Below are 12,038 nucleotides of genomic sequence, written 5' to 3' on the forward strand. Positions count from 1 at the left end.
ACCGGTTATCTAACCTACACATTACATGACCTGCCCAGCACCATTTTTTTTTCTCTTAATGTCAATTAGAGTATCGGCTATACCCGTTTGTTCTCTGATCCAAACCGCTCTCTTTCTCTCCTAACGTTATGCCTAGCATTCTTCATTCAATCGCTCTTTCGCGGTCCTTAACTTGTTCTCAAGCTTCTTTGTCAGTCTCCAAGTTTCTGCCCTATACGTCAGCACCGGTAAAATTCACTGATTTCTTTTCAATGATAATGGTAAGCTTCCAGTCAGGAGCTGACAAAATTTGCTGTATGAGCTCTAACCCATTTTTATTCTGTGAATTTCCTTTTCATGATCAGGGTTCCCTGTGAGTAACTGACCCAGGTAAACAGAGGCTGACTGGTGATCCTGAACTCTTGTTCCCTCACCTGGCTATTCATCATTACCTTTGTCTTCTGCATATTCATCTTCAACCCCACTCTTATATTCTCTGCTAATGCCCTTAGTTATTTGTTGTAACTTGTCCCCAACGTTGGTCCTTACTCCTAAGCCTTCCCAATTTAATAGCTTGAACACTTCTTCCAAGCATGCAGTGAACAGCATTGGAGAGATTGTGTCTCCTTGTCCGATCCCTTTCTTTATAGGTATCTTCCTGCTTGTGGAGAATTAAGGTAACTGTGGAATCTCTGCAGATATTTTTCAAGATATTGTTACGTAGGAAGAGGCAGACGAAAAGCCGTAGCAATATTTATGCAAGTGTCCTGTACTCCTTGATTACGTAATGCCTCTATCACTGCTGGTATCTCTACTGAATCAAATGCCTTTTCGTAATGTATGTGTCAGGAGTGACAAGCGTGGACAAGGAAAGAAGACGAGGAAGAAAGAGCGGAGCGAGCGCGTGGAGTCGCCATCTTGGAGAAGGGGCGCGCGCAGAGAAGGACGGGGTGACCGGGCGCAGCATTACAAGAGAAGACGGCCGGAGATCGCCTGTCTGGGTCCTGCCCCAGATCTTAGGCGACACATCGACGTCCCGCCTGAGTACCAGCCTCGGCGAGCAGATGTCCGACGTCCCTGGAACCACCGCTGGCCCGGACCTACCTGCTAGGACACGTCAGCGTTGCTACCGCTGAACGTAGACGCGCGGAGGCTGGCTACAGCCAGTCACCATCCCGTCCGGAGAACCAAGCTGGGCCGGCGCGCACCGGGAACGCCAGCCGGCACGAGCCCCGCTCTGCCGGAGCGCGACAGCGCCTCAGGGACCGTGCCGTCGTCACGTCGGCTGGGGCATCGGTGACGCCGGACACTGACAACGACGGACGACGACCAGATCGCATCGACAGACCACAGACCGGGGGACGCCGATATTCGCGTCGAACAGTACCGGTACTGTAAGCGCTCCTACTACAGTGAATAGACAACCGCCGCACAGACGTTTGTAAACGCGGTAGTGTGAGCGGTAAACTTACTAAGGGAGGACGCATGCCGTGGGCGATAAGTCGAATGTTACCGTGTTTTCCTATTCTTAAGAGTCCATTTTGAATGAATGTTGTGTGTGCTGCACCTTGCGTTCCTGTGTTCCTTCCGCTCGCTCAAGCAAGCGTACCAGGCGTTAACCTACTCGTGACAACATTGGCGAGCCTGCCAGGATCTCTTTAACTACGTCGCGTGCCTCGGGGTGTCTTGAGCAGCGGAATGGACCTTGAACGTTTGATGACGGCTGGGAGTGCCGCGGGCATGTCGGCTGAGGCCAGAATAGCACTATATCACGAGGAACAGAAGCGATTAAGAGAAGAACGCGCAGAGGCGCGAGAGGCTGCGAAGGAAGATGAGGAGAGAGCGAAGGCAGCTGAGGAGAGAGCCAAGGATGCGGACGAGCGTGCATATAGGAATTTGATTTTGGAAAAAGAGCTTATAGAAAAGAAATTGCAGCTGCGCATGAGTAACAATGGAGAAGAGGCAGGAAATGGGAACTCAGATGTGGTACCTCAGAGGATAGCGACAGTGTGTCCCCAGAAGTTAATCGCCCCCTTTGACGAAAGGCGAGATGATCTAGATGCCTATATACAACGTTTTGAGCGAATAGCAACTGGACAAGGCTGGCCGAAGAGTGACTGGGCGACGGGATTATGTGTCTCATGGGGGAAGCGTTGGCCGTGTACTGTCGAATGGCAGTGACTGACGCCCTAGATTACGATGAGGTGAAGAAGGCTCTCTTACAACGCTTCAGACTAACGGCCGAAGGTTTCCGGGATAAATTCCGAAGCTCCAAGCCACACGATAACGAGACAGGCCAGCAATTCGCCGCTCGAATCTCCAACTACTTTGATCGTTGGTTGGAGATGGCTAACGTAGAGAAGACATTTGAACACTTGAGGGACAACATGATTGCAGAACAGTTCCTAGCATCATGTCATCAGGGCGTGGCAGTATTCCTGAAAGAACGCAACTTGAGGACGGTGGCGGAACTATCTGAACGCGCCGACCGCTATTTAGAAGCCCAAGGCCAAAGGCACTTAGGAAAGGGGAAGGAAGATAAGAAGATACCAGATGAGAGAGAAAATACTCGGAGTACAATCAAATGTTTTATGTGTGACAGGATAGGGCATCGGGCTATGAATTGTCCCCTGGGTCGCACTCGCAGTTCGACGTTGAAGTGCGAGGGGTGCGGACGGCATGGACATACAATACGAACCTGCCGAGCTAAGTCAGAAAATAAGACTGCCTGCATTGTTGCGAGCGAAAATACCATTGGTGTTGACAGTACGCAAATGGAACAGAAGGAGGCCAGCGACAAGGCAAGCGCTGTCACGACGGCTCCGAGGTCAGAAGACCCGAAAACCTCGATGCCAGTAGTAGTGGGAATGCTGCAGGGACGAAAAGTGTCTGTACTCAGAGACACTGGGTCCAACATTGTTCTGGTAAGACAATCCATGGTGCCGGAAAGAGATATCACCGGGACAGAAACGCCAGTTCGATTGGCAGATGGTACAGTAAGGCGAATGCCTATGGCTCGTGTATTGCTTTTGACACCTTATTATTGCGGTTGGATTGAAGCCCGGTGCGTCAAAGAACCGCTTTACGACGTCATTCTTGGGAATGTGCCCGGAGTCAGAAGAGTGGATGATCCAGATCCCCTCTGGAGTTTTCCCAATATCCAGATTACAAGTAGAACGAAGCATGAATCCACCAAAGCCGGGGGCAGAGATAACGAAAGAAGCTCTGATCCATATACCGGAGAAGCTAGCATTTTGTCAGTAGAGAAAAGCACAAGCAACCAGGATAGGAAAGATGTCGGTATAAAGAAGACTTCAGGCACCGGCATCGATATAACCGCGACAGAAATGAAGAAAAGGCAAGAAGCGGATAGTACGTTACGACATTATTTTGAAATGTTAGGGAAATGGATTCAGAATAAGAAGAGCCGGGTCGTACATAAGTTTGAGAAGGTGGGAGAATTACTGTACCGAATAGCCAGAACCCACGATGGAAGACAAACACGACAGCTAGTAGTGCCAGCGAGTTTACGACGAGCAGTCCTCGAGTTGGCGCACGACACTATAATGGCTGGCCATCAAGGAGTAAGAAAGACGACCAGCCGAGTATCAGAAGAATTCTTTTGGCCATGCATGCAAAGTGACATTAAACGGTTTGTGCGATCTTGCGACATATGCCAGAGAACCACACCAAAAGGATTGGTATCAAAGGTACCTCTAGGGACTATGCCTATTATTGAGCAACCTTTCCAGAGGGTCGCAGTGGACATTGTAGGCCCTATTAATCCAGCATCAAATAAAGGAAACAAGTACATCCTCACGATGGTGGATGTTTCCACAAGATATCCTGACGCTGTCCCATTAAAAATGGTGGACACGGTAACAATTGCTGAGGCTTTGGTAGAAATGTTTACTAGGTATGGAGTCCCGAAGGAAATACTGACGGATAGAGGAACCTATTTCACATCAGAATTGATGACAGAGATTTGCAGACTGTTGTCTCTACGACACCTCTTGACGACGCCATATCACCCCATGTGTAAAGGGCTGGTAGAAAAGTTCAATGGCACGCTTAAGAGCATGTTACGCAAGGTGTGTCAAGAGAAACCCAAGGAATGGGATCGCTATTTACCTGCACTCTTGTTTGCATATAGGGAAGTGCCGCAGGCTAGCACTGGATTTTCACCATTCGAGTTAATCTATGGCAGAGCGGTGAGGGGACCATTAATGGTTTTGCGGGAAATGTGGTCGAACACGAAATTGAAAGAAGAGCAAAAGTCCTCGTATGTCTATCTATTGGAATTGAGAGATAGGCTAGAAGAAACCTGTCGCATCGCCCGAGAGAGTCTTACCGAAGCCCAGGCATCGTACAAGAAATATTATGATAAGAAAAGCCGGAAACGAGTTCTTCAGGTTGGGGACATGGCACTGGTGCTACTTCCAAATGACACCAACAAGCTCACCATGAGTTGGAAAGGACCATTCAATGTGAGCAAGATAGTAAGCGACGTGGACTACGAACTAGAAATTGGAGAAAGAAGAAAAGTATTTCACGTCAACATGCTGAAAAGATACGAGTTGAGACAACCAGAAAATATAGAGGAAGTTGCAGGAATGGTCATCACAGAATCGGACGCTGAAACTCCATACGAAGCAGAAATCCCCACGTACAGCAGCAAGAAAACAATGGGTCGAGAGAAGGTGGTGATAAACCCTACTTTAAGCGAAGTGGAAAGAGAAGAAGTGCAGACAGTGCTAAAGGAGTTTGATGAGATATTCTCGGATCTCCCGGGCAAGACGACAGTGCTCAAGTGCAGCATTCGATTAACAACCGACAAGCCAGTCAACGTAAAACAGTATCCTCTCCCATTAGCGGTGCAAGAGGACATAGATAACGAAATTGGACAGATGTTAGAATTGGGAGTGATCGAACGTTGCACCTCTGCATACAATTCGCCTCTGGTGGTGGTAAAGAAGCCTGACGGGTCTAACAGAGTCTGTGTCGATTTTCGACGCCTAAATAAGGTGTTGGTGGATGATGCAGAACCAATACCACGAGTGGATGCAGTCTTTGCGAAGGTTGCCAAGAAAAAGTTTTTTTCTAAGCTGGACTTAACTAAAGGGTATTGGCAGATACCCCTTGACGAGGAATCGAAAGAAAAAACAGCCTTCTCATGTGCGCGGGGTTTATTTCAATTAAGGTTTATGCCATTTGGACTCAAGACTGCTGCACAGACGTTTACTAAGCTTATGCGAATAGTACTTCAGGGACTACACAATGTGGAACACGATATAGACGACATCCTAGTAGCAACAGATACTTGGCAGGAGCACTTGGAAACGTTGCAGGAAGTGTTCGGCAGGCTTCGCGCGGCGGCGATTACAGTTAAGCCGAACAAATGTCAAATTGGGTTCCATGCAATTACATTCCTTGGTCACACGTTGGGCATGGGCCACGTCGCGACCCATACAGACACTTTAGAGAAGATCCAGAGTGCTCCTAGACCAGTGAATAAGAAACAGCTGAGATCCTTCTTAGGCCTTACAGGGTACTATAGACAGTTTATCGCTCAGTACGCGGAGATAGTGAGTCCCCTTACCGATCTCACGAAAAAGAATGCTCCGAATATATTACCCTGGTCAGAATGTCATCAACAGGCATTTGAACGATTAAAGAAATGTATGGCGGAACCTCCGGTTCTGAGGGCACCGGACCTCAAGAAAAAGTTCGTTTTGCGAACAGATGCATCGGAAAGGTGTGTAGGGGCTGTGCTGTTTCAGGAGGCTGATGGTGTATTGCACCCTGTCCTTTATGCAAGCCGAAAGTTGAATGACCGGGAAAGAAACTACGCTACAGTAGAAAAGGAATGTTATGCTTTAGTGTGGGCTGTCAAACGATTTCATATTTATCTATATGGGACTCAGTTCATTGTGCAAACTGATCATCGGCCACTAGAGTATCTAAACCGGGTAAAGCACAACAACGCCAAAGTCATGCGCTGGAGCCTAGTGTTACAAGAGTATGACTTCTCGGTGCAGTATATTAAAGGGCGAGACAACGTGGGTGCGGATTTTATGAGTAGAGTGACCTTTTAGGAAGCCAAAAGGTGCCGCTACCAAAGTAGAACAGTGCTGTGTGAAGGGTGGCACCGTTGACATTGACGCAGTGTTAAGACTTGGCAGAAACTTGCGTGATGTGCGTGTGGGTGCAGTGAAGTGCGGTGGAGTGCAGTGAGAATGTGAAGGAAGAAACGGCGAAGAGTAGTTATATGTGGTGTAGTGCAGTGAAGTGAAATGCAGTGACGTGTGAACGAAGAAGTGGCGAAGTGAAGTTATATGTGGCGTGACGAAGTGGAAGTGCAGTGTCCGTATAAACCCAAGAGGAGACGAGCAATGAGTGAAGTTTTCGCGGAGCGAAAACTCGGAAAAGAAGGGGGCCATTGTCAGGAGTGACAAGCGTGGACAAGGAAAGAAGACGAGGAAGAAAGAGCGGAGCGAGCGCGTGGAGTCGCCATCTTGGAGAAGGGGCGCGCGCAGAGAAGGACGGGGTGACCGGGCGCAGCATTACAAGAGAAGACGGCCGGAGATCGCCTGTCTGGGTCCTGCCCCAGATCTTAGGCGACACATCGACGTCCCGCCTGAGTACCAGCCTCGGCGAGCAGATGTCCGACGTCCCTGGAACCACCGCTGGCCCGGACCTACCTGCTAGGACACGTCAGCGTTGCTGCCGCTGAACGTAGACGCGCGGAGGCTGGCTACAGCCAGTCACCATCCCGTCCGGAGAACCAAGCTGGGCCGGCGCGCACCGGGAGCACCAGCCGGCACGAGCCCCGCTCTGCCGGAGCGCGACAGCGCCTCAGGGACCGTGCCGTCGTCACGTCGGCTGGGGTATCGGTGACGCCGGACACTGACAACGACGGACGACGACCAGATCGCATCGACAGACCACAGACCGGGGGACGCCGATATTCGCGTCGAACAGTACCGGTACTGTAAGCGCTCCTACTACAGTGAATAGACAATCGCCGCACAGACGTTTGTAAACGCGGTAGTGTGAGCGGTAAACTTACTAAGGGAGGACGCATGCCGTGAGCGATAAGTCGAATGTTACCGTGTTTTCCTGTTCTTAAGAGTCCATTTTGAATGAATGTTGTGTGTGCTGCACCTTGCGTTCCTGTGTTCCTTCCGCTCGCTCAAGCAAGCGTACCAGGCGTTAACCTACTCGTGACAGTATGATAGCCATATAGAGAGGCTGATTGTACTCTGCGGATTTCTCGATGACCTGATTAATGACATGGATCTGATCCATTGTAGAGTATCCCTTCCTGAAGCCAGCCTTTTCCCTTGGTTGATTAAAATCAAGTGTTGCCCTTATTCTATTGGAAATTATCTTGGTGAATATTTTACATAATACTGCGAGTAAGCTAATGGGTCTACAATTTTTCAATTCTTTGCCATCTCCCTTTTTGTGGATTAGTATAATATTTGCTGTCTTGCAGTTTTCTGGGACCCTTGAAGTCAACAGACACTTCGTATATAGAGCCGCCAGTTTTTTCAAGCATTATGCCTCCTCCATCTTTGATTAAATAGACTGTTATTCCATCTTCTTCAGCTTTTTCCAGTTTCATGCCTTGCAAGGCCCTTCAAACCTCATCGCTAGTTATACAAGGAGTTTTTGCAACCTGTTCATTACTGCTTTGAATGGAGGTATCGTGGTTCTTCTGGGTACTGCACAGGTCAGTATAGAATTCTTCCGCTGCTTTTGCTATACCTTCGAGATTTCTGATGATATTACCCTGCTTATGTTTCAGTGCATGCATCTTGGTTTGTCCTATGCCAAGTTTTTTTCTCACTGATTTCAGTTTATCAGCTCACAAAACGGAAATGCTGATCGGACAACGATAAACTTTGAAATGCCGATGAGTCGGACGGTCAAGGAAAGACACGTACAGCATGCTTGTCAAAACATGAGCAAGCTTCAACATTGACGCTTCCGATAACTGCAGACGGCCAGAAGCAGCTCGGAGGAGGAGTTAAGGCGCGATCGGAGATCACTGTTCGAAGCACGCTTTCAGTTCTGCTGCGCGCGATTGGCCTAAGCCACGATGACTTCGCGCGGCTGACACGTTGGTTCTTTATTCTATGCTGGAACTACGATGTAGATTAGGCGGCCAGCGACCTGAAAAGCAGGTCTGGTGGTTCAGATGCGGAGTGAAATTACGGTTTGCAAATGGTATACATGTATTTTTACTGCGCAAATAAGTTATCTTATGGATGTTCCAAGTCATTACCGTCTTACTTTAAAATGTTTGCTGTTTCGAAATTCTCTCCATGAAATTCATCCTGCATAATGAATGCACCCCCAACTTTGCTTTGGTACATTGGGAAAAACAGGGCGTTCGTTATGCGAGTAAATACGGTATACCCTCAAGCACCTGTTGCATTGCAGAAGGAAAGATTATGTGGTCATAGAGCAAAATACAGCACTTATACAATGCCAACAATACAGAAAGTAGTGTGGAAAGAAAATGAGACACCTGCTTTCAGCTAAAAAGAATATAAATAAGAGACGAAAAAACAACAAAAATAAAAGACAAGTACCCTGTTTACTGGAATCTAACGCGCACTTTTTTCCCCAATAAAACTGGTCCAAAAATTGTGTGTGCGTTAGAATCGAGACCGACCCTAAGTCTGCAATACCACATCGCTGTCGACATTTCAAAATGACCGCCTCGTGCGCGCTTCGAGCCTAGCTGCCGTAGCTTTCTCCATGTGCTGCAGCAGGGGTGCTTAGGCATTGCTTGCTTTGGTTTAGGTTAGTGCACCGTCTGTCTTCCCGCTTTCTGCATTTGCTCTAATCGGCATGGAAGTGCCAACTGCAAAGAGATGCCGAGTTCATCATGATTAAAAAATAAAATTATAAGGTTTTACATGCCAAATGCCGCTTTCTGATTATGAGGCATGCCGTAGTGGAGGACTCCCAAATTTTAACCACCTGGGGTTCTTTAACGTGCACCTAGATATAAGTACACAGGTGTTTTCGCATTTCGCCCCGTTCATCACGATGCCACAATTAAAAGGAAAGCGATCATGTGTGCGGAGATTGACGGAAGTCGGGCCGCATCACGGCCGTTTGGAGTTCCTGAAACTTGTGTGCGGGACTAGCACAAGCAGGAGAAGTGCTCTACACTGGCGGCTGCTAGGTAAGGCATGGCCGCGTGACTCCTATATTGAAAGCGGTCTACGGCGGAGACAAGAGTCTATGCATCTAGGTGCACCGCGCTGTGTTCTCGTCGCTTAGTTGGCGTTGAAGCGAGGCTGCACAAAGGTCAATTCCCGCGCCCCAGCGTTTTGATAGAGAGTTCGCGCGGTCATTGAGTGAGACATGTTCATGTTTGCTTGTGTGTGCGTTGCACTGTGCTTGTTAATTTAGCTAGTAAGCGAATGTTTAAAAGATTATACGGCCGATAAAACTAATATCCTTGCTTTTCGTATAGCTGTCTACTAATTTGCTATCGTAATCGATGCTTCGCCTTTCGGGCAAAACTGCTACTTTTTTAGTTATTGCAACTTTATTGCATTGGGAGTAAATATTGGTTTTTTCCAAATGGGAGAAAGTTGTATTTCTGTATGAAAGAATGAGGTGTGCAGTACTGTAAAGGACTTTCCTTTTTCTTAGGTCCCGGCAAACGGGTGTGCATTACAATCGAGGGGGCGTTACAATCGAGTAAGTAGGATATGTCAATCATTGGCTACTCTCACAACAAAAATATGTGAACAAATGGCAAGAAAAAAGAGCAATCAGTTACGGCCCATCACCACAAAATTTCAGTGTTAGATGCATGTCAAATGAATGAATATGCAAAAGTGTTGCAGAGACTAAGTTAAGGATCAATTCAAGAAGAGTGGCAAATTGTTAATAAATTTACAGCATGAAAGTTGGTGGTGATAGACTTTATGGAAACAACACTCCCTGACATACGATTGCTGCTGGGGGATGGAGATGGTATTATGACAAGCTACAGTTCACTGCTATCACATCTGATGTGCAATGACATATTGCGGTTGTTGCACTAAATATTGCAAGTTGGTAGTCAACGCTGTGTGTCAGATTTGTGTCTAGTCTTCACACCGCTGCCCAGTCATAAAAATCAGGAAGTTGCATTCACCTGCGCTTCAACCATTTGCTCAGGAACTAACTCGGCCAATGGTTCAAGAATGGGCACCGGAACGGCCTCTGGGACTGGCTCTGGAGCTGGCTCTGGAACTGGCTCTGGCTCAGTAACTGCACAACAGAAACATGACAATGTCACTTGCTGGGTTCGTGTTGCCTTATCTGCAAACCTGGTCATAATGCCAAATGCACCTGTGCAACTGCGAGTACAAAATTTGCAGTGTACAAACTGCTTGTGGACAAAGCCTTAGGGACAGGAAAAAGAGAAACACTAAACCAGTTGTGTAAAGAATGATAAAGCATCATTTTCAGCACTTTATATTTACATTAATTTGATTTAAAATATTACGGTGGTTTTTAGTGAAAAAAAAGAAAGAAGCCCATACTTCTCCTCCCTTGAATTGCACTTTGAAACCTTGGCACATGTTCATCAGTGTGACAGCAGAGATTTCAAAATATTCTCTCATATTTGGGCAATTCTGGCAGTGGGAAAGTTCTCTAGGCTTGTTAGGTCGTGTCTTTAACTCCTTTAGTCTTTTTTACCTCCTCTACATATAGTCCACTTTACTGATAAACAATTACTAATTAATGAAGCTTTTCTTTCTTGCTTGCTTTTACTGTACCATGTAGCATGAGCTATTTCTTCCTTTTGTAAAACTGTCTGATATCATGCCTACCTGCTTTGATCTCACTGAGACTGACAGTATTGCAAATAAAAAAAAATCAAGCAGACTGGAGATATAAATGCTGTCAGCATCAATGATGTCATGGTGCAGCAACTTCAGGGCAGCAAATTATTACCACTTGTAATTTATTTTTGCATATTTTCTGGCTTACGTAGCATCCTCTCATGGTAACAGTAGTCACTTTGCTATTGTCCAATTCTAGTTCACTAATACAGCATAACTTGGAATTCCTGCATAGGGCACACATGGATGAGAGGGCCACATAATGTGCACAAACTCCATATAAAGAGGAAACGAAGTCTTTCAGTTGAAGAAACTAGAATCAAGTTGGTCTGCACAAGGGAGTTTCTGCCATGGAAAGCATAGACAGGGTGTCTACCAAGTTGACATTTCCAAATTCCCCGAGTTTTCCCCGAGTGGCATCGTAAAATTCCATGAGTGACAGAGAACTTTGTTTTATGTCGAGACGAGCTGACACCATGTCACCCGATGCTGTCATTCTACAGTAAGTATCTTAAAAAATAAAGAAAAACTGCTTAATCCAGTTTTAATAGTAAGGAGTAGTTTAAAAAAAAACAGAAGGGAGGGGTTAGTGAAATGCATAGCAAATAAAATACCTTCGAAGAAAAGGTAAAACCCATTGCGAATCAACTTGGACATTCGAAAATTTATTTATTTATTTGAACATACTAGCAGCCCTTTACAGGGCCAAGATAGGAATGAGTACAATAACGTATTACATACTGTACAACAACAAACACTAAACACACAGCAGTGCATATGATCAGGTATACACAAACAATATTAAGAACAATTCGTGACCCTTAGTGCAGCAGCTTGTGGTACTTAGTACAGCACTATAGGGTAACAAAAACTGAAATCACCAGCAAACTAGGAAGAGTATTCTTGAAGTTGGGAACGAAACTGCTCGCAGTCTCTCGCGCTTATCATTCTCTCCGGCAGTTTATTCCATTCTCTCGCAGTTTGCAAAAAGAAAGAATATTTAAAACAATCCTTAGAAAATCTACCTTCTTTCTAGTGCTTTGAATGTTTATTCCTTACTACCCGTGGCGTTGTCTCGGTTATGTAGCGTTCCTTGTTTACCAGCACCATCTGATTCATAATGCTGCAAAAAAGGCTCAGCCTTTTGTGTTTCCTTCGCATTTTAAGCAAAGGAAGGTTTGCCTTTTCATAAAGCGG

At 46.4% G+C, this 12,038-nt stretch overlaps 1 protein-coding gene across 4 annotated transcripts in view; it reads right to left on the reverse strand.

Annotated features, from left to right (window-relative positions):
- LOC135905830 (protein TsetseEP-like) overlaps positions 1 to 12,038 on the reverse strand; it is a 62,813-nt gene that overhangs the window by 47,196 nt on the left and 3,579 nt on the right. For all 4 annotated transcript variants that reach the window (XM_070528694.1, XM_070528693.1, XM_065436868.2 and 1 more), the window contains exon 2: positions 10,148 to 10,263. In XM_070528694.1, coding sequence (XP_070384795.1) covers positions 10,148 to 10,263 — 116 coding nt within the window. The remainder of the gene's footprint in view (positions 1 to 10,147; positions 10,264 to 12,038) is intronic.

The sequence above is a fragment of the Dermacentor albipictus genome, unplaced genomic scaffold, assembly GCF_038994185.2.
Source record: "Dermacentor albipictus isolate Rhodes 1998 colony unplaced genomic scaffold, USDA_Dalb.pri_finalv2 scaffold_14, whole genome shotgun sequence".
Taxonomy (NCBI): domain Eukaryota; kingdom Metazoa; phylum Arthropoda; class Arachnida; order Ixodida; family Ixodidae; genus Dermacentor; species Dermacentor albipictus.